Below are 27,680 nucleotides of genomic sequence, written 5' to 3'. Positions count from 1 at the left end.
AGCTGAGATGTTCCCTGTGGGAAGGAGTCCAGCCAAGGACTCCACAGATACAGTGGTCCCAAGTGGTGAAGTGGATGTAAGGAAGCCCAGCTGGATCTTCAGCCCATCAACTACATTTCCACCTTCAGTTTGGAAAGTGAATCAGATAGTTTTAAACTGGGAAATATCTACGCTTTGTTTTTCACTAGAAAACCAAAAATACCCATGGAAAATGTTGACAAATGGAAAGCATTTGTCATTTCTGCTTCTGTTTCCCTGGTGACAAAAAAAAAAAGAAAGGAATTTCCAACAAAGACAAAGCCTGCAGCTCACAGTCTTGGCCAGTTCATCTCCTATTTGCTCTTGCCCTTACCTCAATAGTCCAAAATAGCACAATGGTGGCAAAAGCCTAAAAAATGGCTCTTGCTTGTCTACTAAGCTGGAGCTTGTTGGCCCTTGTTACTGCTTGCCCATGGCTGTTCTCAATAGGATAAATGCCTATACTGGCCTCATCCTATTTAGAAAGTGGTAGCTGTGCTTTGTTGTCATGTCAGCCCTTGCTAGGGAGACAGCACTGCTCTTTGTGGTTGACAGGACATGTTTTCTGTTGTTTTTATCAGACTTTTTTTTGGCATTGATGTCTTGAATATTCACAGCTCTTGGACATCTGAGGCGTCCATCAAAGGGCTCTTTTCTTTGTTGCAGATATGCAAAGCAGAAGCAGCCTGTTCTGAACTTTCCTCACACTGGGTGGTGAGAGTAATTTAGTAGCCTAGGGTTTGTAAATTTGCATGCAGCCTTGATGAGACAGCATTAGCAGATTTAGAGGGGTGGGGGGAAGTACGGGCACGTTCACAGCCTTACAGTTCAGACCAATCTGCCCCCAGCCACGCTAGCGTTGTCCTCTTTCTTATGGAAAAAGCATGCTAAAGAATCTCCTAAGTGATTTCCTTCAAAGTCACCATTGCCTGGGAGCCTGATGGAGAATGGCTTTGTGCACCATTTGCACAACTGCTGGAGTGCAGCTTTTTTAGCTCTCTATATTAGAAACAGAGCGAGGATGTATATGGAGAAAGTTGCCCTTCTGTGAGAGCGGCTTGTGTTGACTTATGCAGATAAAGAAATTCAGTCTCTGTGCACTCCAGCACCCCAACACCTTGCAAACCCCCATTCTCCGGGTGGCTTCAGCCTGCTGACTCCACCAGCCCAAATTTCCTGTTTTCACACAAGGGATTTTGCTATTCTCCCAGCTATCAGTGAAGACTTAAATTAAAACACCCTGCAATCCTTAAAGACAAGAAATTACTGTGGCACAGCAAGGATCAATACAAGCAAGATAAATACAGCTTCTGTTAGCCAGAGCTTGTACTTCATAACACGAATCTCAAAATGTGATGCAAGCTACAAATCCAGGCTGGTTGTTCTATAGGGCCATGCTCTTTTCATAATGCAATGTGTTGTGACTAAAGAATGGGCTTCAACTCATGCTGAAGTTTCATACTCGTTTTAAGGAGTGATGCTACTGACATGGTCTCATCTCTCCTCTCCTTCCCTGGAATCCAGACAGTGCAGCATCCAGGGAGACACAGCAGGAACTGATTCAGTTTCAAACCAGTCTGGGTTTGGTTCCGTCCCACTTGAAGTCTCCAGCCTGACCCACTGTGTGGTGACACCTGTGTTTGTGGTGGCACAAAAGAAGATGCACTGGAGAGGAAGAGGATGAGCAAAATATCTATCCTAGCTGCCCTGCTGGGGGATGCAACTTTAAACTACATCCAAATCCCCTGGTTTTAGCTGTGAAATTTGACACGTTGTCTCGTTAATCATCCATGCTGTGCGTGCAGAGATACACATCTATCCCACTGAAGAGATGCCCACCTCTCACATGGGCTTTTTGAGAGCCTGCATGATTTGCTTAGGCTGAGAGCCCAATTTTTAACTGCTGCTGTAAACAAGACGATATAAATCCCATGTCCTTCAGCAGTATGGAGGACTTCAACATTATTGCGAAACGTGGGGCACCTGAGAAAGGAGGCTGCACTGGAGTGTTTCCTTTTTAGAGAGCCTTGGGGCCTAATGTTGGGGGCAAGGGTCCTATCTTGGCTAGAAACCAGTGGGCAGACAAGAAATGCAACAGCCTACTCTGCTTTACTTCTGATGCATTCAGTTCCAGCAGAATAAGCCTGCAAGTAGACACAGCTCTCATGAAAAATCTGAGCAGTTGGAAGCTGATGTACTCAGAAGGACAGCAGCTCTTTCTTTGGGGATATTATTTGTCCTTTCAGAACAAAGTTATAGAGACTCAAATAATCCACCCTTCTCACAGAAATTGTCCTTTATTCTACTCTCATCAGGCATTCTGGTTGCCAGCACAGGGTTATTACAGAAACATTGTCCCTGCTGGGCTCCAAGCTTCCTCTCAGTGTTCCTAGGTTAGAAAAAGGTAACCAGAACTGTAAGGCTGCCATCCTCTGAGCCTTGTTTCATGAATGCTGGGATATAAGGCTCCTTCACGCACCGACCAAGCTCCGTGCTGCAGAGCCAACACGCTCGTCTCAGCGCATAGCAATACTGGCTGACTGTCAGAGAACTTCACTGCTCTGACCTTCAAACCTCTTGGACTAATCTTGTCCATAACCAGTCCTCACCTACTTGTCTTTGTGCTGGTATTGTCCTCTGGTTTACACACAATTTTCCCTCACAGCTATTAAGTCACTGCTGTGTTTGTGTAGGATGTCGCCCTGCCTCCTACCTTTCCTTTCCTGGGCTATGCAAGCTGCACTCCTGCAGTCTCTCTTTGCTTGACATGACTAAATCCTCTTTGTGCCATGGTTTTGTGTGTGCTTGAGATTGAACTAATCTTCCTTTAACACAGCAGACAAAAAGAAGCTGCTCAGTGACTCCTGTAAATTCTGTGGGTCATTTCTTACCTGGAGAAGACTAAATAATAGCTCAAAGGCACCAGATTGTTTGGTTTTTTCCCCTCTTTTCTTCTTCCCCCATAATACAAGACAGCGGATGGCCTATATCATTCTGAGGGCTGGAGGTTTCTGTCTCAGGGTATCTGATCAATGCCAAGACTACGCATTTATCAGAATCAGTAGAGAGCCTCAGAGTGGATCTATTAGAGAGGTATCTTCTTAAGTCTGGGGAACTACAGGGGGCCCCAGCTCTGTGACTGAGAATATCATGGAGCAGTTCCTCCTGCAAGAGGTGCTGAGGATCCGAAACCACCAGCACGGCTTCACCAGGAACAGTTCGTGCCTGACCCGTCGGGAATGGAACTAGGTGATCTTTAAGGTCCCTTCCAATCTAAGCCATTCTATGATGATATGATTCTACGTCCTACACAGCAGGGTCTCCTTCTCCCTAGGCCATACTGAGGGAGACTGAGCAGCAAAGTCAGATGGAGAGGCCACATTGACTCTATTTTGCCTTTGCTGCTTGTTTCAGAAAGGAAAGAGGAATATCTGCTGTGACTCACATATGCCTGGGAAATCTGCATGAGCAAATGTGCAGCCACAAACATGGGCTTCTCTCCTAGCCAGCAACTTAACCTGGCAGGGGTCCTAGTCCCACTCCAGCAATTTTTCTGCTCATAAATATGTCTGAATTGACATCTGTGCAGACATGGGGCTTCTGCTGGGAATTGTCCCCATGGTGCAGGACGATGAGAGGAAACCTGAAAAGTGAACCCTGCTTATGCTCTCTCACTTCCCCTCAAATGCTGCTGAAGACTTGCTTCAAAATCCACAGGAAAAAGAAAAGTCACTATTTCAGCTTCATCAGTACTGTTACCAGAGCACAGAGATCTGTGTCTGAATGCTTTCTGGATGAGACTGTCCTAAAGCCTGGATGGCAACGGGTACCTCAGCATCCTCCTGAAGAAAAAATGTTCACTCATGTTGGCATAAGCAAGTGACCAATGGAGAAACTGGATGCCATCAAGTCATGAGGATAGTGCAAACCCTGCTGTTTTGGTGCAAGGACAGCCTGAATAGGTCCATGACTGTACCACCCATGCTGACTGCGTCAGCCTCAGGATGTTGCAGATCAGCACCTTTCTGATATGATCTGAAAGTCACCTCAGTCATGTGCTGATCATTACTAATGATCATGTAGATTCAGTCACTGTGTCTCCTATCACTGACACTTCTCCCCCTCTGGTCACCAAACTTAGTTCCTGATCTCTGCATCATTTCAGATACATTTTCTTGTCCTGTCTCTGTTTCCCCAGTTTCAAAATTAAGTTAGTAATCCCAAATTATATGTTGGGTTTCTCGGGAAAAATTGTGCAGGAAAATGCTTTGCAAATGGTTAAAATTATTTCTACTTTCGCCATCCATCCCCCCTGTTCAGTGCCTCTTCTGAGTTCAGCCTAAATATTTCAAGGTACTTCCTTCTTATCTGCATATGAAAAGAAGCCAGCAGCTCTGAAGGGCTTGTTTAGAAATTCCAACAGCAGCTATCTATTAGGTTTTCACTCGCTCTATTCAAATCTTTGTTCGCATCTAAGGAATGAAAGCTCCATAATGAGAATGATCATGGGAATGCATGATACTCTTGAGAGCAGGAAGAAAAGCTTTTCTTGGTGGCAGGTTGGAGGGAGGTGAGTGATGAAGGCCATGATGGGACCTGGACAGGCTGCCCCAGTGGCTGTCTGTTAGCTATGGCTGTCTGCATCCTTCACATACTGTCAGGGTCTGTTCCCCCTCTACTTCCACATGAAAAACTTCAGAAGAACCACCCGTCACCTCAGGAATCCTAAGAAATAAGACCAGAGACTCAAGATTTTCCAGACAGCTTCTTTGAGGAACGGCAGGAACTCCCATCACTCACCAAAGGAAAAGTTGGAACTGACCACATCCTGTCATCAGGAGCTGCCCTGGTGAGTCATGGAAGGATGCTTCAGGAGTGAGATATGGAGGTGTTGGGCCAAGTGTTTGTTTTTCATGGCAGAATTGGTGTCAGGATGTTCCACCAGACATTGATGGTGCTGAAGGATGCTGAGCTGCTCGAGGACCTGACTTGTTCTCTGCTTTATGTTTGGAGGGCACAAGTGGGAAGGGGACAGCTTGGCTGTGGCTACCATGCCCTCATCTGCAGCCAGCCTGGAGGCAGGGAGCAGAGCTTTGGCAGTGCTTGAGGTACAAGGTAAAGTGCTGGCGGTTTGTGGGTTCAAATACATGTGTCTCTTTGGGCTGCAGTCTTACTGCACTCCCAACAGCATCCTATGTCTGTGAGATTCACAGGCAATGATTACACTGTGTGGAAAGGCATTTCTTGCTGTAGTGCTCAATAGAGCACTTTTAAATCAATGCCTTTCAGGTGCTATGCAGAGAGGATGCACAGTATCCAAAACTACTTTCTCTGTCCCAGAGCTGTTTTATAGACTTCTATCTGCTGAAGCACACACACTTTATCAGGCACTTTTAAGGTCTTCATTCACATTTTGCTTCCTAACATGAGTCTCAGGTTATTCTCATCACCTATATTTGAACTGGCTCTATTTTTAGTTTCCTAATTCAAAATGAATATGAGGACGTGCCTTTTATAGACAGCACGCTCTTAGTATCTGAGCATGTCTTGAATTAATGACAGTAACGTGTTCTTTAGAATAAAATGTGTTACATTTAAACAACAGAGGCAGGGTGATGACATAAGAAGAACAGATAAGAGTACAGCACCTTAATAAAATGTTGAAGGTTTGCATTACCAGAGACAAATCTGTGAGCTGTGTGCTCAGATATGGGCACACATACAGAACAGATCTGCTCAGAACCATGACTGTGCAGGACGAGGATTTCTACACTGCAGATCCACATCTTGCTGTCTGCACTGGCATTTTTCTTACTCCCACTGGGAGGGCAGGCCCTTAAGCTCGCTCCATCTCTATGCCTTATCCACAGAATTTGATAGCAAAATCCAGTTTGACCCCTAGAGCCGGAGATAAATTTTCAGTCTGATCAGTAAACTCTTTTTTGTTCATATTAGAAGCACGTTTTGCCCAAGCATATTTAAAGAAAAAGACTCTAACGTGCCATCTTTGCTCAGAGGGGAAAACGTACCTTGGGAAAACAAATGCAAGATGGAGAACAGGGCAAGTGTACAACAGCAGTGTGGTACAGTCTGCATTGGCATACACGAGTGTATCTTCTGCCACAGATCCAAGCCAATGCCATTGAAATCGATTCCAAAACACCAGTCATTAGCAGAGAGTGGGCTTGGAATCGGCTCTTTAGTTGAGGAACTAGGCTGTGGTCCAGAAACTGTATGTCAGCTATATGAACTCCTGGCAAAACCCCAGCCTCTCTATTCATTCACTTAATGCTACGACTATCCAGGAGTCAGAAAAAATGCCATGAATAGATCTATTCCTGCTTGAAGGCTTCCTGCTCCATGCACCTTGTTTCTACAGGGACTGCCTCATCGTTTGCCACCAGCTGAAACACAGCTGTTAATCTAGAAAGAAAATCAGTGAAAAAGAGATGCTTCTTGCTTTTCACCTGTCAGATAAAAAATTATAGGTTCAATCTAACCACAAGTCTTAGAAATTGTTGCAGTCCCAGGTTCTGGGAGAGCACCAGCAGCAGCCTCAAGGCACTGAATGGAAATGATGCCCTCATCTCGAAAATTCTTTAGAGAAATCATCATGACTTGCTTTATATGAGAAAATGAGAGCACACCACTATGGTAAGTGAGTCTGGTCATCTATTTTCAGGAGCATGATGGACATGGCATGAGGGATTTCAGGACCCTGGGGAATTTTATAACCAATACCTCGAAGAGTATGCAAGACAGAATGGGATTCCTCAAGTTCTGAGAAGAAATGGGGATGCTTTCAGAAAGGAAACGTCTATCCTAGCAAGAAGCAGTAGTCTAGCAGTGGGAACGGTCTCAGCCCTCCAAAAGAGATGCTTTTTGGCAGAGCTGTGAGGGACTCAGTACAAACTCTCCTCTCCTTTCCAGTGTCTCTGGTCAGCCCTACACCTGTCCTTCTTGACAGACCATAACTTTTATGGCTCTTGCTGGTCTATGAAAAGAGGCAGGGGGGTTGTTCTGGAAAGTTTGTGCAAAAAGAAAAAATATATGTTCCCACAGCCCTCCCCAGTGCCCCAGTAAGATCCATCCTTAGAATCACAGAATTCTAGAATGGCTTGGGTTAGAAGGGACCTCAAGGACAATCAAGTTCCAACCTCCTGACACAGGCAGGACTGCCCACCAGTGGATCATGCACTAGATCAGGTTGCACAGGGCCCCAGCCAACCTGACCTTGAGCACCTCCAAGGACAGGGCATCCACAGCCTCTCTGGGCAGCCTGTTCCAGCTCCTCACCACTCTCTCAGTAAAAAACTTCCCCTGACACCTAACCTAATCTTCCTTCCTTTAGTATAAAACCATTCCCACTTGTCCTATCACTTCCTACCCATTTCTTTTTGAGATTCCTGCTCCTTGGTTCCCCTGCAATTTTTGTTCATGGAGAACAATAGCAAACTTTGGACTCCACAAACTTCCCCAGCCTACAGAAGAGGTATGCCACAACCTGGTTCCATAACCTAAACTGCCTTACAGCAAGGCCACTCTGGCACGTGGGAAATTGCTAAGCCCTATGTCTCCTTGAATGCCCAAAAAGTAGCTCAGCAAATAGAAATGTCTTCCAGCTGAAGCAGTACCCTTCATGTACGTGTCAGAGATAAACCACTCCTTCTCTGGAATGGCTCCAATTTCTCAGACTTCACAATGAAAACTTCTTAGCACTTCCTTCAATACCTGCTGTGCCAACCTATGAAAGCACAGGCCATCCACACGGGAGCACTCTCTCTTTCTCTAGCTCAAGGCTTCCAGCAGCCCACACTGATTACTGGCACACTGCAAAGAAAAGAAGCAAAGTGGAAGCCACATCTGTTGGTGATCTCAGCTCTGAAAAAGTCTGGGGCAACAAAGTGATGCTGTAAGCTGTGAAACTTAACGTTCCTGCTGTCCTGTGCCAAGAACTGGCCTCCAGGTTATTGTCAGCTCAGAAGGAAGAAAACATTTGGTGTATGACTCTTCCTGGTTTATCCCCACTTAGGAATTGTGGTTCCCATCCTCATGCTGTGACTTCTAGACAGTACCACAATGTGAAATGATCGCAGCCATGGGCCTGTGCACAGACAGATGGAGATTAATCTGCTTCAAAGAGCACAAAAAGTCAATAAATGAGCTTAAGTCTGTCTCTCAAAGACTGTCTGCAATTACATTTATGGCATTTGTCGTCTGAAGCCCCTACAACTGTCCACCATTTTGTACTGACTACTGAAAAGTAAACTGAAACTCCTGGGATCAATTTTTCCTATGAGTGAGTATTAAACCTGGAAAGCAAATCTGGAAAACAAATCTAGGGCTTGTGTCTCCAAAGACACTTCTTAGATGATGAGCCAATGCTCCTTCCACAGGCATTAAGAAGATAAACTGTATATAATATACTGGCTTTGCTGTAACAGTACATATCTGGCACACTCAAGCTCTTCCCTTGCTGAACTCTGACTATGGGACTTGATTGTTCTGAGGAAACAGGAGAGATCAGAACTACAGATTCCGCTGCTGAGTTCTCCATATGCCCCCAGGAATCACAGGTTTTCTTTCATAGCACTTCAATTCCTTATTTACAATCTGCAAACACATTACAATTGATTGGTGGCCTGCTAAAGAAACAGTATTGCAAATCCAAAGGGGATTCCTAATTTCACTTAAAAGCCCTCTGTGAGGAGATAACCAGCCTGAGGTGCTCAGTAACATTGTAGTAGAAAATCATACAGTTATTTTATACACCAATTCTTGATAATAAATACAGAAAAACACATTCTTCAAAGAGAAGTTTGCAGCATGCAGCTGAAGCTCCCTGTTTTACAGGTAGCTGGTCTGTGATTGCCAGTTTTTCACCAGCCTTCAGCTCAGCTTTCAAAGGTACCTGCCAAAATGTTGCAGAAAGTTGACAGACTCCCTGTGAAAGGGCATCCGATAGGCAGGGCTTTTTTCTTCTCCTCTCAGCTATTGCTGTTTATTTTGATATAATGCTGGCACACAGCAGAAAGTAGAGAAATCCATTCCAGAGCACCACATTACTGAAAACGATTCCCAGGCACTGAGCAGAATGCTGGCTGTGTGGTTGGGTCTGCAGGACAAGTGGGCAGCAAAATAGTTTGCAAACCACAGAAGAATGAGTGGAGCTTCTGTGCTTTATATTGCCATGGAAACATAAGGTATCAGCAGTGGAAGGGTGGTCTTTTCTTGTCGAAACATAACATGTTGTTTTAACGCTCTCTCAGTAAGAAAGAAGAAGCCGCCCAACCTGATCCATCCTCCCTTCCTGATCCAGTCCCACCCGTGTCCTCCAGGAAGCACGCTTCATGAGGCCAAGTTCAAAACACCATCAACAGGTGATGCGAAATGATCTCTGAATGACAAGTGCCTCTTCACACACACCGCAGAGGCTGCCTGCAGGAGGAGGTTTGGCTGTTGCTGCAGGAAATGGGCTCTGATCAATAGCCGGCTGTGGGCTTCTTGCCCCAGAAAGCTGCACCTCCTGGCTTGGCAGTGATGTATGTGCCCCATGCCCTCCTTGTGGTCATTTTTCTGCTGCTTAATAAGCTCTCAGATTAGCTACCAATCCTCCTTCTCATCGCTCACTGAGATCCCTGTTCTAAAAGTTTCTCTGTGTTGTGCTTAATGCCCCGTTTGCTGCCAGTTGATGAGAAGGCAGAAGGGTTCCAGCCCCTCACCTTGCTTATTTCAAGGCATTCAAGGCCAGAAGGTGACCTCAGGGGCTGCTCTGGGTTTGCCTAAGCCCATGGAGGTGGCATGCTGCACAGCTGCTGCAGGCACTGCTATGGTTTCAGCGACCTCCTGCTCTCCTCCCCGCCAGATATTCGGAGGGCTATAAAAAAGAGCTGTCCAGACTGCTGAGAAATGGACGGTCGCGCCTGGAGTCGGCTAAATAATTCAGAGCGGATTGAAATGCCCTATTGCGTAATGGAATCTTTTGGCAAAGCCGTGCAGCAGTTTCCACATCCCAATGATCTTATTTTCAAGTCAATACAATTAGGTGTCAGAATATGCAATCGTTGAAATTAATCTGGAATCAGAATGCAAGGGATCTTTAGCGCACACACACTGCAAGACGCCATCGAAGTCATTAGACATCATCCAGGATGAACATAAAATGATTCATTGGGATGCTGCAGGCTCTGGCTTTGACATCTCCCCATTGATATGATATGTGTAACAAGTGTTTAATGAGAAAAAGGACTCAACGCACCTAACCCTCAATTTTCACATAATCTATTCATGGCGTGTTACAGATGCAGGCACAAAAAAATGACCCTTAAACTTCTTTTTTTCCTGATTTTAATGAGTCTGCTGCACATGAGGATTACTAATGACAGGGGAGGCAGTAAATTCCACCTTGTAGATGCTTCATTGCATGTTTTGCAGGGGATCAGTGCTGGGTTATAACAGATACAAACAAAGACCCCCAAAGAACAGATTGAGGGTAAGAACCTGGGCTATGGGAAAGAAACACAAGGCTGCCAGGATGGCAACAGGGAAACAGCTACAACAGCAGGGAACCAGGACAGTGCTGGAGAGAGAGGAGACAGATCCTTCAAACTGCTAATGACAAATTAGTTAATAAATCTCTTCCCCCAGCACACTCATCTCTGATTCATATTTACACGCCAATGGACCAGTAGAACTATTGGTTTCTGAGCTGATGCTTGCAAAAGGAGCTCAGCCTTCTGTATGTTGGGTTCTCCAAAAGGAACAAAAGTGGGTGGAAAAGGGGAATGCACGCAAGCATGTGTACAAGGGGAGGATATGGTGCCAGCAAATATAAAAACCTGATCCCATTTTGCCCCACATTGTATCACATCTGGCGCCTAAGCAAAGCTGGCGTCATGCTGAACGCTATAAATCCACGGAGGTGTCTGCATAAAGATTAGTTTGCATACAGATATGTCATTTACAAAACACAGAGCCTGTTGCGGATATTCTTCAGCTTGCAGAAAAACCAAGGAAGGTGGAAAGGATGTGCAGATGAGGGAATACAGCAGATGGGTAGGTCAAGACATCTCAGGAAGGAAATGATCTGATCCTCATGTTGGCATGGGACGCCCCACGGCCCTGTCACTATCAGCACACTCTTCTAAGTGTCACACTAACACCAACTTGCTGTGTTTTGGGGAAACTGACACAGCCATGAGTCACCTCCTGGTGCTTCCCATGCCCATCCAGCAGGAGGGCGGCACCTCGCCTGGGAAGCAGCCCAGACACAGTGCTGGGAAAGCTCTGCAGCTGCGAGAGCAGAAAGAGATGAGAAAGTGGAGCTGCCATCCACCTCCGCTGGCTGAGACAGCAGAGCAGCTTGGGAAGATCTTGGTTGCTAAGTATGATCTAGAGCTGCATTGTCCTCTTTTGTGTTTGTAGGAGGTTCCCTTGTAACAAACATGAATGCTGCTCTGTCAGAAAGAGCGAGCTGCTGCTTTATTCTTGAGACTTGTCTTGCAATAAACCTGTGTGCTGACCCTGATGACATCGGGCCCTTCACCTCCAGGTGCTGGCACACTGGGTTACTGTGGGAGCACAGTGGAATCCCTGCAGGAGGCTGCAGGGTGAAGGTCTGGCCATGGACTGGCAGCAGATGGTGGCACGACACCTCCCTCAGCTCACGCTAAACTGAGCCCAAGGAGGAGCAGCCACGAGGCTCAGATCAGCTCTGCCCCCATCTCTGTCTCCTCTCGCTTTCACAAACGCCACCATTTCCAAACCCCAAACTCACACAGCAGCTATCTTCCACTGCTCTGACACCACGGGATGCACGGGCTGTCTGTGTTTACAGCAGCTCATTCACCTGCATGTGGCCTGGGAGGAAAAGGTGATCATTTTCCAAGGTAAGTCTACCTCAAGGACCATTTTCTCCTTTTAAATATGTGACTGCATGAGGTACCAAATGTGCTTCAGGAAAGCGAGAACAGAAGCCCCATCAGGAAATACCACATTCAGGCTGTAAATCTTGCCACATCTACACCAAATGTCACAAGATAAAACCTAACTGTGGGTAGCTCTTATTGCTCAGTCACCAGACCCTACACCAACATCTTTTTCACGTTGCCCACACTGCAGGATGCTCCAAGGCGATGCCAGCAGCATAGTCATGCTTCAACAGCCACATCATGCTGTCTCGTGTACACGGTTTGATTTTCTTTCCTGCCTACTGGCACCACTGGAGAACAACTTTGGTGCAAATTTTAGAGTGATGCTTCAAGAAAAAAAAAAATTCCTACAGGCAAGAGCTTACATGGAGGTAGCAAATTCTAGGAAAAGTCTTTTTTTGTCCCTGAGAGATGACTCTGCAGTAGAGGAGTCTGAAATCCCACATTCTTCCTGCTTCACTATTCCCTCACCCCAGTGCTGAGTTCAACTTTTCCTGCAAAAGCCTCACTACATTTAACATTGTTGTAGCGCTACCAGGAAAACAAAAAGAAGTGTTTTAGTTATAAAGCAAGCTCATCATCTGCTCTACAGAAGCTCTGCTGCTGGCACAGATTGGTGAAATACAGAAAGGACTGGTGAAATACAGAAAGCCCAATTCAATTCTGAAACAATTTTTAGGGTGTGAGGCTGGCAGTGAGAAAATGAAATGAAATGAAATGAAATGAAATGAAATGGAATAAAGACTACATTTTTTTTTACCTGAAAACTCAACAATCTTGATCTGAATTGAGTTTACTGTTCTTTAAGACATATGGACTCACTACAGTTCAGAATCCCCATGGCTGCTTGCCCCATGCTGTGCTGCGGCCAGGTGAGTATCTGTACCAGCCTGTGTGACCAAGCAGAGCCCTGGCAGGACTGTGAGCATGGTCCTTGTTGGGACTGCCTCAACCAGAGACACCTGACATTAGCAGGATGGTCTGACAGAGACTCATTGAAGAAGCTGCTTCTTTAATTAGGTCCGTGCACACAGAGGAATGGGATTTCTCCTGTCTTCAGTGCTCCTGCTCATGTCACTGGAGCACTGAACTCTCCTAGTGAATCCCATGGCAATTAGAGCAATAGTAACTACTTCCCATGCTAGCAACTACAGGTGAGATTCAGCTGCCATTGATGCTACAAGACCCAACCCCTTACAGCTCCACCTCTTGCTAGACTGGGAAAAGAAGCACCTCTTACCATCCAGGAGACACTGGCACTCATTTAGAGGTACACGCTTTGCAATGGAATTGAAGGCTACCGTTTCAGAAGAAAATGTCTAATTTTTGGCTATCCAAAGCTAGATTAAATTATCTGCATTGTGTGTCTCTCCTGGGAGAGCTTCTACAGCCTTTGGATTCATTCTGAGATCACCCTGACAGGCTGACACTGAAGCCCTTACCATGGTTTGAAGAACAAACTGTGCAGTGATTTGATATATTTAAATGTCAGACGGTGGTACAGTGCCCAGTGGAGTGTCACATAAGATGCATAAATCACAGTCTAGAAGTAGCTTGTGGATGTCAGACGTGAATATGCTGATTTGGTAGCCATGGTAGTTCGGCATGTCTAAAATCTTTGTCTTCTGCCCAAAACAGACTAGCTACTAGCTTTTAAATATCACTCAGCACTTGTGAGTCCTGCTACAGCACAGAAGACGGTTGAGAAAACACCAAAAATGTGAAATACTGAGATAAACTTCACTGGCTTTGTTCAGTCTAAGAGCAAGGACCCCCTTCCATGGTAGGGTAATGATGACACAGGACATGGTTATGTTAACAGTAGCTGAGGTGGAGATCTTCATTCATTCACTGGAATTGAAGTAAGATGAAATCTGAGCACAAAGTAGTTCAGCTAAAGCTCAGGAGTGCATCCCTTGCTGGTGCACTCATCCTTTCTGTCTACGTGTCCAACTGTGCTGCCAGCTCAAACACTATACAGGGAGTCTATCATGTAATATTTCCATAAATAATCCAGTCACACAGGGCACAATCATAATGACAGAGACCCTACATCACTTGCTACACACAAAGCCCCTTCCTTCCCAGCACAAATAGGCAATTAAATCAGATCACAAACAAAGACAAACCTACACATTTACTCAAGCAAACAAGACAGTTTGCCTGCAGAATGTGTGCACACGTTAATCACTTGCACCAGTCAAACGTGGGCATGTGAATTTACCATTAGGAAGTCAGAAATTAACACTATGGTACAGTTCAAATAAAATGTGAATTTACAGGTAGCTTAGAAGTAAATTGGAAAGACAATCCATTACTTTTGGTACATAAAAAGCTGAGTTAGTTGAATTTCTTCAACTAAAAGCCTGTTATTCACTTCTATCAGATAGGGTGGAAAGCACCACTCTATCTGATGGCTGTTTGGCACTGTGATACATACGTAATTTGGCTCCTACTGCCCACTCTACCATCTTGTCAGGGATGGGAAAGGTGCTCTGCGGGGCTTCCAGCAAAGCCAGTGGAGAAGGTGTGACAACCACTGGCCCACCTATGGAAGAACAAACCCCCCAAGCCTCCTCAGTTGAAGAAGGAAAGCAGGTTTTATTTTTATCTGAGAAGGAAATGGAAAAGGCATGTGGTACAGAAAACTGCTCAAAGGTAAGTGAAGTGTCAGAGAGAAAGAGGCAGGTCGTAAGCCTCTGCCCAGGGTTACCATGCTCTTGACGAGGGCCATCAGGACACACCACTCAGTAGGACGTGCCTCTTGCTGCCTTACCCTACACCCGAAGTTAGGCCTAATGTGATGGGACATGACTGTAAAACCTCCTTCGGGTGGAGAGGAGAAAGGGAAATGTTGTGTGAAACGCCATCCATGAGTCCTTCCTTGAACCACTTTAGTTCCCAGCCCACCTGAAGGTTCATGGTGGTTTCCTCTGCTTTCCTTCCACCGGTGCAGTGCCAGGCTGGAATTGCAGGGTATTGTATTACAAGTCCCACGGGTGCTGCCTCAGCCTCAGTAAACTTTATTTAAGCACACACAGACATACACAGACAATATACATATATTTGTTTCTTCTCTGACAGTTCTACAGGACCAACACTGCTTTGGATGACACTCGTGGAGAATTTGAAAAAGTGCAGGAAATGTAAGGAAAAATAAAGGTATTTTAATAATTTGTGACTCGTGGTCATCCACAGAAACAACACAGGTGCATTCAACCAGGCGAGCACATGGACACATCTCCACATACAGTACATTGTGTCTATATAGGTAATCTCCACATACATTGTGTCTATAGAGATGTACAGCAGTCTCAGTAGTCAGCAGGACACAGATCCGAGGCGCACTGGCATGGCACATGCTGGCACACCCAGTGCCACAACCCGCTGCCAGCGCACCCGTGTGACACAGCCGGGCTGTGGGCGCAAACACAAAGGTGCTCCCAACACGGTCTCACCGTACACCATAAAAACTCACCAAACAGGCAACAAGGTCATAAAACAAACGTTCCCCCGGGGTTCTGGTGACCAGCCAGGTTTGAGTCAAATCACACAGCTTTTTCGTCACCACAACTCCTGGGATATGTGGTTACGTATCTAATATAGCTACAACTGTCTCTCAACATATATCATATATACAGTACATATACACAGAACATACACAGAGCAGTATATGTATATTTTTGTGTTTTCACGTTTGTACATTATATCACAGATTATATGAGCACATAAAATATACGTTTTGGACCTAAAAAGAAATAATTTTATAAAATATTCATAATATCCCCCTCCCTCCCCCACCAAGAAAAAAGAAAAGCAGCCCAGAAACTACAAGAAATCCATAAACGCCCTCTGGAACTGTTACTGCCTGCCCTGGGACAGCATGACACTCCTTCCCTTTCCCTTTGTAAGTACAGCAGCACAATGGTGGTTTGCATCCATGCACCCAGGAAAACACACAAAGAAGTATAAATGTTGGACTGCACAGTCAGAGCGGAGCCTGGAGGCTGGCTGTTCCACTCAACACTCTCCCACTGTCTCCCCTGCTACGATTTAAAAGGTTCTGCCAGGAGCACAGTATTTTACCTGCAGCAATATTTGCTAGACTAAAGCGACTGACTGCAGTCCAATACTGCTCTAGCACTTAGAAGCCAGCTTTTGAGTTATATCTTTATTATTATTATTATTATTTATTTAAAAGAATCTTTTCTATTTAGCAAAAAATTGTTTCCACTGTACCCTTTGTGTGTCCTCGTCCTAATGTGACAAACCCGGAGGAGATGAAATTATGGAGATCTGGCCCTCCACTTCGATAAATATCCTTCCCATAGTGACCTGGCAAGGAAAAGAAAAGAAAACAACTTTATGCAGGTTTATACAGGTGCAGGTATGTGCCATGCAGCCCCACTGCTACCCCCGTACACGAGCACCAAGGCCCCACCACATGGTTACCTTACGAACGATAAGCAGGGGGTACAGCAGAACTAACTGCAGCAATACTGAATTTCCACGTGAGCAAAGGCTTAGGAAGAACAACTGAGTATTTTGATACTTCCATGGCATGAATGGAGTCTGACAGCAGAGCCAAACAGCCCAAACTTGGAGTCTGACAGCTAAGCAAACACCCCAGAGCAAATTCCACAGGTATCACACAAGCCCTTGGCAACATTTGCACCATAATTGCTGAAGTTTTTTTGCAGCCCAAAAGTGAAGTTGCCAGTATTTCTCTTGTCCCAAGTGCCCATTAGCAGCACAACAGCAGACTTCGCCTTTTAGCTTTGATTTATTTGCTCTGGTCCTTGAACAACATCCCCAGATAATTTCTCAAGCGTGATAGTCTTTTGCAGAACACTTCCTGAGAGCTCTCTTAGTCCATCACAACAAAGTGGTACCAACTGCTCACCAGTCATCCAGCTTTTCAAGGTTTTCATACATTAATAAGGAAAAAGGGCTTCTGCTTACCATGCAAAGCTCCAAAATGAGGACACAGGTAATTTTCCAGATACTCTTTATCATCTCCTCCCCTTTTCACGTTGTTAATTTTGCTATCCCTTTTATTTCGCAAAGATAAGGTGGGTGCAGGGGGAGGGAAGCAGGGCAGCATTGGGGGCTGGGAATGCAGCTCCTGCCCTACTAGACTCCAGCTTCCCATCCTCTCTGCACAAGCCTGGGGTGCACATGCTTGGGATGCATCTCTGTTCCTCCAACCCCCGGTGGCTGTGAGCTGGGCTCAGCAGATGGTGCAATGCATGGCACCCGAACGGAGAGCTGAGTCAGGAGGCAACAGGGAAGGCAACATGGGATCCCGGATCCAGGTGGAAATGCAGCCTAAGGCTGTGTTCTGGCTGGCTGACGGTGCCTCTGACAGATGCTACAGCCCTTTCCTGTTTTTCAAACGGAGACAAAATGCTGTGTGTTCTCACACATATTCAGGCTTTTTGGGAACATTGTGAAGACTAAAACACATTCTGAAATCTCATTAGTCTGCAAAGTCTTTTTCTTTCCCTTTTTGCCAGTGACTCCCACCACACTGCCTTGACAAATCCTAGTGATCACAGAATCACAGAATCACAGAACCATTAAGGATGGAAAAGTCTACTTAAAGATCACCAAATCCAACCCATCCCCATCATGGTCACAGACCATGTCCTCCAGTGCCACATCTCTACAGTTCTTGAGCAGCTCCAGGGATGGTGCCCCCACCTCCCCGTGTCAGTGCCTTACTTCTCTTTCTGAGAAATAATTTTTCTTAATATCCAACCTGAACGTCCCCTTGCACAACTCAAGGCCATTAGCTCTCAATGCTGCAAGCCATTTTTCCCATCACCAAAGTGCACCTTTCATACGGCTGAGTTGAAGGTGAGCACCCTTTCCAGGTCTAACCTGCCCTACAATATGCCCCGCTGTGGAGCTGAGCAGGCTGCAAACCCCACCCCCTACCTGTGGGTCTCTGCCACCCCAGGAGCATGCTGAAGATCCCTGGAGAAGGCTCACATATGGAGGTGGCAGGAGATGCTGAGAGTTCTGAAAAACTGTTTATTCCAATCTGCTAGAAAAAGCATCCCACTCCTTTTCCTCACGCAGCACTGCTGGTCAAGGTCAGCCAAAAGCTCCCTGTAAACTTCTCAAAACACACAAAGTGTTTCTATAGGTTCAGGAGAATTAGCAGCAAGAGTTTCCTTCTTACGCTTATAGCAATGCAAAGTGATAGCAGAAACCTTGAAACGTGGATGCTTCCAGCCATAAATCCACCAAGAAGTTCCCAGGATAAAAAGAATTTTCTCTTTGCAGAGGAGAGGAGCTGGGCTGCTCTCTTGCTCTTCCCACCTTGCTCCTCATGCCCTGCGTGCCGTGTTGCAGGGTGAGGATGGCACAATTTGCCTCTGAGTGCCTGCAAGCTCCTCCTGCTTCATGTGAGATCTAACCTGAAAAGGTGTGTGGTCACAGTGCCCAATTCTTCTCTTTTTCTCTACTGCATTTCAAAAATGGGCCTTAAGCCGATTTCTGCTCAGACATCATCAACTCCTATGCTCTCAGAGTCAGCTATGCAGGTGACTGGCACTTCAGCACTGCCATCACTTAGCGGTTTTAAATGAGAATAAAAGAAACACACAAATATGTGCCATTACCCCCAGCTGAAGCCATGGCTGTCTTTTATATATCCCTTTGGAGGATCTGCTTAAGTCAGAGATCAAGGAGGGGAAGTATATTTAAAAAAAAAGCAAACACTGCCTGGCAGATTGAAGATCATTCATCACCCATTTGCTCTCTGAACCTTGCTCTGCCCCTTCTTGCACTACATAACAGTTAAATTAAAAGATTCCTGTGATAACATCCTATTAGCATTTGAACAGGAGTCATGTTTTCCCATGGGAAACCTGAATCTGTAGACTACAAGCAGCACGGAGTTTTTCCTTTTACGGGCACATTACAGGACACTCCATTTGCTTTACAAGGTTCTTTCTTCCTTCTTTTGATCATTCCTCCTGCCCCCGCCATGGCCAAGTCTGGCACCAAGTTTGGTAGGAGTGCCTTGGGAGCTGCTGGGGCTGTGCAGCTCCCACAGAACAGCAGAAAGCATCCCTGCCCCATTCCTTATTGGGGCTGTGTGTTTCCCCTCTACTCTGTGTGCTCCCACCTCAGGGTCAGGACTGACCTGGGGGCTCAGCATGAGCTGAGCTGGGCTGATGGAGATGAGTGTCCCACGGGCCAAAAAGGTCATACCCTCTGCTCCATGGTACAGAGCTGATGGACCAATTTCTTGAAAAACAGGTGCAAACTCATCTATTTTCAATCCATTTTAGACACCTGAGATATTTTTATTGCTGATTGTTGACACCCAACCGAGCAAATTCTGCCTTTCCAAGACACAAAGGATCTCACTTTGAAGCCTCACGAGGCTCCTTCCCACTGCTTTTCTCTCCCCCTGGTGTGACAGTGCATCACAGCACAGTTCCCCTTTGGAGGCAATGTCCCTGGGACAAGATGTGCCATGGGCTGCAGCTATCTGGGAGCTGAAACGCTGGCAGCCACTGAAGGTCACAGGCAGCACTGCCCAAGCAGCCACAGAGATGGGCAGTGGGGCTCCTCTCCTCATTGCTCAGTTCAATGCACTGAAGGGAGCCTTGAACAGGCAAATTGAGCCCTCTAGCACACCCTATTTCCAAAGCCACACAACCACCCATCTCATGGCATGGAGCACGTTAATACAGTATTTCTCTAGCAATTTTGCATCTGCAGTGTCTATGGTTGAGATGGAATTTAAAATGCTGCTTCAGAGCACAGTATCTGAGTGCCTGGAAGAGGCTTTTCTTGCTCTCTCACTCCCCACTCTTTCTCACACTGACATCCCTGTGCTCTAATGCATGTAAACTCTCAGACACACAGGGGCTCGCAGGCTTTTCCATTAAAAGAAATGACCTGGAGTCCAGCAAGGCAAAATGTTACTAAAGCAAATGAGGACCTACACAACTTAAAATTTCCAAAAGAAATTGAAACAAGGAGAGAACATGACTTTTTTTTCCCCCCTTTCCTTTGCTTATAGCACATAGCAGAGGCAGAGAGCAGGTGAGCGTTGTGCCTTCCGCACAACAAAGACATTCTTTAGGGCATACAGCTGAAAGAGGGAACGTTTCATTACGACTGCACGCTGCATAACACACATATGGAACAGACTCAGCCACAACAGCAATTACAGGCCCTCTGATTTAACAGAGTTATTAGAGCTGAACTAAAATGCTGCTATCCACCTTTCAGAAATGGTATTACTGAGCACAGATTACATCACCCGCGGAAGGGCAGGCAGGAACCACTGAGGACGGCCGTTGGGGTGACACACACCGTGATGCTGAGCTCATCCCCGTCCCAAGGTTTCCTTGGAAATAAACTACACCCAGAGAGCAGCCCCAGCACATCAGCACAAAGGATGTGAACGGACAAAAAGACCACAAGGTGTCTGCTGAGGACACAGCATAGGCTGGATGGGTCCTTAAAGATCATGTAGTGCCTAGTCCTGGCCACGGGCTGCCTGTCCCCAACAGCTCAGCCTGCCATGGCCTTGGGCAGCTCCAGAGTTCCTAAGCCCCTGCCCCTGTCCCACTCTCTGGCTCTTCTCCACACGTGGCTGCTGAGCACAGCAAGCTGTATAAGGTCTTAAGGACAGCCTAGGAGCACTGCCAAGCCAGGGGAGAACTTCAGGTTCAGAAGAAGAAGATCCTTATTCTTCCTTTTCATTTTTATTCAGGGCAACTTCTGGCTTATCAGGGTAAAGGTAGATAACAGCTGGACAAGGGGAAATGGTTTTAAGTTGAGGGAGGTAAGATTGAGATTGGATGTCGGGGGAAAGTTTTTCACAGAGGGTGAGGAGCTGGAACAGCTGCCCAGAGAGGCTGTGGATGCCCCGTCCTTGGAGGTGTCCAAGGCCAGGCTGGATGGGGAGCTGGGCAGCCTGGTCTGGTGTTAAATGTGGAGGTTGGTGGCCCTGCCTGTGGCAGGGGTTGGAGATTCATGACCCTTGAGGTCCTGTCCAACCCAATTCTATGATTCTGTGCTTATCAGTTTTCGGAGTGCATTTGCATCACATCATCCAGTCCGCTTTGCAACCACAGAGGGTGAAAGCTTCCTATCCACAAGAGTGCTGGAGCTCTCAAGTGCAACTATTAGCCAAAACCAGGGATTTTTGGAAAATGACGCAGACTGAAATGACTGAAGGACTTCCCCCAATGTTGCAGGAATGGGAAACAGCTCCTGGCACAGGGTTTGTGTTAGTCCCAACCGAAAGACATGCCCTAAATTACGCCCATTTACTACACAATAAGCCATGCCAAATCCAGTGCAGTGAGCTGCACAAGTGCTGGTCGTGCTCATATATTTTTCTGGCAATGTAAAAGATGAAGAAAGCAAAGTTAATAGCTGTACCAGATTTCCTGATTAGAGATCAAGGTAATATCTCCTTTTCATAATTGTTTTTTCTACTAACTACAGCAGTTGTCCTTGGTTTTGCAGCCTCCCTAGAAGCCACAACAAGCCACACAAGATTTCAGAAAATATCAATTTCTGCTATTCTGTTAACTTAAAAAATGAGTATCTGTGAAAAGAGTACAGTGCTGGAGGGTCTCACCAGCAATATCTGCTGGAGGTGACACAAATACAGCAGTGAGCTCACATTCAGCTGAAACATCCAAATAAAAACACCTTCAAAGGGAGAGGATTGCACTGACAAAATGCAGCACCTCACCAAGGCCACACACATGCATGCTGGCTTGTGGAATAACTGAGTGCAGCTCCTGGTTTGTGCAGGAAGCAGCGATGCTCCCTGTGGTCTGCTTCCCATCAGCATGCCATGGGATGTGCCCTGCAGCTCCACAAAGAGCAAGCATCCAACCCCTAGCACCCAGCAGGGACCACCCTTCCATCAGCAAAGAGATGGGATCCAACAGATGGGATGGGACCACCAGGGACTCACCCAAACCACGAGCAAAACCCAACAGGCTGATACCTCCATAGGAAACAACTCTGGGAGCAGTCCTTTCCCAGTGAGTGCAAAAAACGCCCCTACCAAAGGCATAAGCAACCCAACGTGATGGGAGCAGCAGGGCAGCCACGTGTTGAGGGATCCTGTCACAAATTAGTGACAAAGCAGCCCTTCATCTTCCTCTGCGTCCTTCACCACACCCTATAATTGCACAGGACGCAGAGGTAGCTCACATCTTGCATGACTCAGGAGGGGAAGAAAACATTATTTTCTCCTGTTTTTTGTTTTGTTTTATTTTTTTGTATTTTGCTTTTTAAATGAGGCCATGAATCAGTTCACATCTCCCCAGCACACACACAGTCATGCTTAGCACATAACACCCTCTGAGGGAAGCAGAGCCCAAGGGCTGCTTTATCAACCTGCTGCACTCCCCAGCAAGGAAACAATTACTGCAGGTTGATCTCAACTGTTCTACACTGAGACTATCAGTTCTGATTAAATGCTGCAGGTTGGCACATCAATGTGTGCATGGCTTTATCTAGTTAAGTGGCCATCCTGTTCCCCCAGCTCTCAGAAGCATTATCTTTATTTTCCCTCCTGCAACACAGCACCAAAGGCTTTGCCTCATCACTGAGGGTGAATGCCTATGGCTCTTCTGAACCCAGCACGGTCCACACAGTCCAGGCTTCTTCTCCTGATCCCTGCATGCTGGCTGGTCTGTGAGCCCAGGAATCTCGTGATGTCCAGAAGTACCCATAGCTCCAAACCCCGGACCCATCTGAGAATCACAGAATCATTAAGGTTGGAAGATCACCAAGCCCAACCCAGCCCATGCTCATCATGTTCACCATGTCCTCAAGTGCCACATCTCCAGGTGTCTTGAACACCTCCAGGAACAGTGACTCCACCGCCTCCCTGGGCAGCCTATTCTAATGGCTGATCACTCTTCTGGAGAAGACATTATTCCAAATTATTCCCAACCTGAACCTATCCCAGCACAATTTGAGGCCATCACCTCTCATCCTATCACTGCTACCTGGAAGCAGAGGCTGACCCCCACCTCACCACAACCTCCTGTCAGGAAGCTGTAGGGAGCCATAACATCTCCCCTGAGCCTCCTCTTCTCCAGACTGACCCATCCCAGTTCTCTCAGCTGCTTCTCATCAGACCTGTGCTCCAGACCCATCACAGCCCCACTGCCCTTCTCTGGACATGCTCCAGGGCCCCCATGTCTTTCTTGTAGTGAGGGGCCCAACACTGAACACAGCACTCATCTGTTGGGAGATTTCTGGTTTCAATAATTCTCTATTTCCATCTACTTCACAGCATTAAAAAAGAAAACAAACAACCCAAACCACACAAATAAAAGAAAAATACAGAACATCTCTTGATGAAAATCTCCAGGGCACGGTTGGCAGGTGTGACAGAACAGAAGGTGATCAATACATCACCCAAGGAGCCATCAGCCCCATGGCTTCACCCCGTGAGCCCATGGTGGCTGCAGCAGTGCCATGTGTCACAGGGGTCTGCCCCTCTGTGCCCAAGAGGATGGGCCCTGGGCAGCCTGATACGGTGGGAGGCAACCAGCCCACGGCAGGGATTGTACTGGATCCCTTCCAACACAAACTATTCAGTGGTTCTATGAGTATGAAGTTTTATATATCCATTTTGAGGGCATTATAAATGAGCCTTTCTGTATTAATTTGAGCAAGTATTGTTGCAACTGCTGTGCTTTGATTAGAGTGCTAAGACACTAATTAACTAACCATACAAATTCAGCTCCACACACAAGGTGATCTCCTGTGGGCTGTGCAGGATTTTGTGTGTAACACTGCATCCATGCAGCTGGGGCATAAATCTGTTTTCTTTCTCCCAGCACTAATTCCCAGTTGAATGTGGAAGAAATTCAGAAGTTTCCAGCCAGAGAAAATGCCAGCTTAGACGCACATAAAGCCTTTTGGATGACACATTTACAGAAACCACCTTAATTAATTATCTCATAAATATCTCAGCTGCTTTCCCTATTGCAGAGTTAAATTCCACGTCTCATGAGCTCTCCCCAGCCGTGCTCAGCAGGAGGAACTGCCCCGTGGCTCTGGCCCCACTCAGTCCTGATGGTGTCACACCACCATGCTCTGATGTTTGCTCAAACCTTCCTGTTTGCTTCCACTGCCTCTCAGTACCAGACCACTTGCAGGCAACACAGTCCAGGGTTCAAACCATCCTTCTTATGTGCAGCTGCGCTTCTCACTTGCAGTCAGATCCACAAGCTTCCCCTGCTGAGCCAAGTCTCACCCTTCTGGGGTTGGGTTTGCCTTGCCCTGTTCTTGGACAAAGCTAGGGGCACCTCGGGTGAGCTGGATGCTGGGGTTACTCACGACTCAGCTGTTTCTGCTGTGTTATGAGAAAGGAGCAAACCTCTGCTTCATAAAGACAACTCACACACACAGAGATTCACACGGGGATGAGAACTAAGGGAAGGCTGATTGCAGCACCTGTACTGGGCTTAAAGAGGTGATGCATGAGAGCAAGCTGTTCAGAGCTCTAGTCCAACCTGTAGCCACTGCTCCTGTGTTATTAGGATACAGTCTATATAACATGCTTTTCACGTTCCTTCTCTAAAGGGTCTGCATGTTGTGGGCAGTGTACAAACACAGCAGAACTCCATTCACCCTACAGAGAGGGAGGTTATACCCATTTCCACTCAAAGATAGCAGCGGACCCCTCCACTCCCACAGGCACACAGGCACAGCCCGCTCAGCCTGCTGCCTGCCTTACAGCCCCTCACCCCCAACCACGCTCCCACTGCCTTCCTAGGGAAACAGCAGCAATTACTGACACAGAAGAGTAACCTGGGGGAAGTGCTGAGTGCTCTTCCAATTCTCTCTAATCTGCCTTCTGAAGGGGAAGCAGCAGGGAAGAGTTACTGCTCTGCTACAACAGGTGCTCAGAAATAATGTCAAGAATCTATGAGCTATTGAGATGCACTTCTGTAAAGGAAAAGAACAAATTACCAAATTATGCTGGAAATGGGAAGTCTCCAGAGGGTAAAAGAGATGATGTGATCTCTGAATCAAACTACAACATTTCCCAGCCTTGCTCCGGGATTGTGTTTTGTAAGGACTTCTGCAGCTGTGGCCCTTAATTTCCAAGCAATGCTATCTCCTGAGATAGCTGGTGAAACTGATGTGCCCACATTATCCTAAACCAGCCATTTTGATAAGAAGATAATCATTTCAGAAATGCCTGAAATGACAGCATTTACAATAATTACTTTGAATAGGAAAGCTACAAAACTCCAGAAACAATCCTCACAGGCATTGGGCCAGCAAGGCTGTTTGTGAGCAAACAGAACTTTTACAAAAACACAGTGCACGTATGCTGACCCTTCAGCCTGATGTTTCTGCAGTGACTTTCATGGGAAAGCAGCAATAACGCCAGTTGGGTAAAGCAGTTAATGGCAGTGCAGCTGCTGTTGTCTCGGTGAGCTCTGAGAAGCTGAGTCCTTAAACCACACCAACTCAGGAAACCTACAGGAGATGTCATGGGATGAATGGACGTACATCACGTACATCACAGTATGTACGTACAGCCTCAGTCAGTGGCCTTCTGAGGGGCCTGATCCTGTCGGCAGGAACAGAGAGGGCAGAAGGTGGAAAGACAGGGGTTTGTTATTGAAGAATGAGAGTCTGGTAGTAACGAAAAGACTTTTTCTGGCTGGAGGAAAAGAGCTGGGGTAAAAGCACAGCGTGAAATGATAGAGAGCATGGTAATAGAGCAGCCAGCAGAGCAGGAGGTGATCATCCCCTGTACTCAGCTCTGGTGAGGCTGCACCTGGAGTGCTGTGTTCAGTTGGCCCCTCACTACAAGAAAGACATGGAGGCCCTGGAGTGTGTCCAGAGAAGGGCAGTGGGGCTGTGAGGGGTCTGGAGCACAGGTCTGATGAGAAGCAGCTGAGAGAACTGGGATGGGTCAGTCTGGAGAAGAGGAGGCTCAGGGGAGATGTTATGGCTCCCTACAGCTTCCTGACAGGAGGTTGTGGTGAGGTGGGGGTCAGCCTCTGCTTCCAGGTAGCAGTGATAGGATGAGAGGTGATGGCCTCAAATTGTGCTGGGATAGGTTCAGGTTGGGAATAATTTGGAATAATTTCTTCTCCAGAAGAGTGATCAGCCATTAGAATAGGCTGCCCAGGGAGGCGGTGGAGTCACTGTTCCTGGAGGTGTTCAAGACACCTGGAGATGTGGCACTTGGGGACACAGTTTGTGGGCATGGTGGGGGTGGGCTGAAAGCTGGATTTGATTATATCTTGTCTTTTTCCAACTTGGAAAAGGAGAGCTGGATCTCTCCTCACTGCATCAGGAGCACAGGACACAAGCACAACCTGTGCCGAGCACAATCCCTGAGCTCCGAGCGCAATCTGCATCCCCCACTCTAACAGGGGACTGTGCAGTCATCCCCCAGGATTGCAGATTCCTAGAGGTAGAAGTAAGTTGTGCTGGTGCCATCTGTTTACTTGTTTAAATGCTTATGAAGAGTCGCTTCTGGGTATTTGATCTGGTTTTATATGATAATTCCAGTGCTTTCTCATAACGATCTCCATAGCTGGGAGGAATGCTGGTAAACAGCACTGTGCAGGGCTCCGCAATCAAGTAACATCCTCCTTTATTGGGGTTACATATGCAGAGATATGACAGGGAGACATTCCCCGAGTACAGCGAGGCAATCTAACAGCACAACACTAATGAGAGGCACAAGGCCACCAACTCCCTGCGTTGCACTCTGAAATTGTGCCCTGGAGTGCCTTTCAGCATGGGTTGCTCCAAGCCTAATTCAGGGACACGGAATGCTGTATGCAATCCGTGGAGCTGAGCAGCTGCTTGGGAAGTGAGCAACATCAGAGCCAGTCAAGCTACGCTTCTTCTGCTGGAGATTTGCTGATCTAATTTAGAGAGGGCCTAATATTCCCCTTCTAATTAATTTGTTCTGTTCGCCTGCAACTGAACTGGCTTTTGTTCTTTGGGAGCTCCTCAAAAATTAGATGCAATACCTGATGGAATTTAATTATATAGGCTGGGAGAAAGCGATTAAGGGCAAAGGCAGGGCTGATGGCACCGCACACAGCTTCAAGGCTGTTAGCAGAGGGGAAGGTGGAGGCTGCTTTGTCACAGATGGAGGGAGAACACCAAGGAGCAATTGCCTCCAGCCAGAACTTTAAGGGTAGAGATAAACTTCCTGTGACAGCCGGATGCCTTTGCGAGGGTCCGATGAGAATTACTCTGTGGTGGCTGCATCTCTCTCAGACACTGCTTCGATGAAAACAGGTCTGAACCTCACTCTTGGCCCTGTGCAGCAGATTGTGTTCCTGATGCTCTCTTATCCCCTTGGAGCTCTGTGCTCCCACAGCATGGAGAGCAGCAAGCTAGGGAAGGGTCCCCATGGAGCTCAGCACTGAGACCTTTGCTCCTGGCCTCTGCCAGGGCCAGCTTGTCCTGGAGCTTGGGAAGCCCTGGATCTTATATCCCAGTTCTCAGTGGGAGAACAGAGTTACCTGAGGTGCTAAAAGTGAAGGGAATTCAGCAGCGGGGCTCCTAGGTTAAACTTCAAGGCATATTCTGCAAAACTGCACACAATGCGCCAGTGCTGGTCACCGCAGCCATGACCTTCTCTGCAATTATTCAGAGAAAAGGAGTGAAATGGCACGAAAGGGAAAAATAGCAAAGGAAGGAGTGGAGACTGAGAACTGGGACAAATGAGAACGT

The 27,680-nt window shown here is 46.8% G+C and overlaps 1 protein-coding gene across 1 annotated transcript in view; it reads right to left on the bottom strand.

Moving 5' to 3' along the window:
* The window catches only part of SHISA6 (shisa family member 6), a gene marked incomplete at both ends in the record, with an annotated part of 214,375 nt that overhangs the window by 150,643 nt on the left and 36,052 nt on the right, over positions 1-27,680 (bottom strand). The window contains one exon of the mRNA XM_079544487.1: positions 16,188-16,283. Coding sequence (XP_079400613.1) covers positions 16,188-16,283 — 96 coding nt within the window. The remainder of the gene's footprint in view (positions 1-16,187; positions 16,284-27,680) is intronic.

Source organism: Tetrao urogallus, assembly GCF_951394365.1.
Source record: "Tetrao urogallus genome assembly, chromosome: 18".
Lineage (NCBI taxonomy): Eukaryota > Metazoa > Chordata > Aves > Galliformes > Phasianidae > Tetrao > Tetrao urogallus.
The sequence above is the reverse complement of the archived record's forward strand: the minus strand, read 5'-3'. Positions and strand labels throughout refer to the sequence as shown.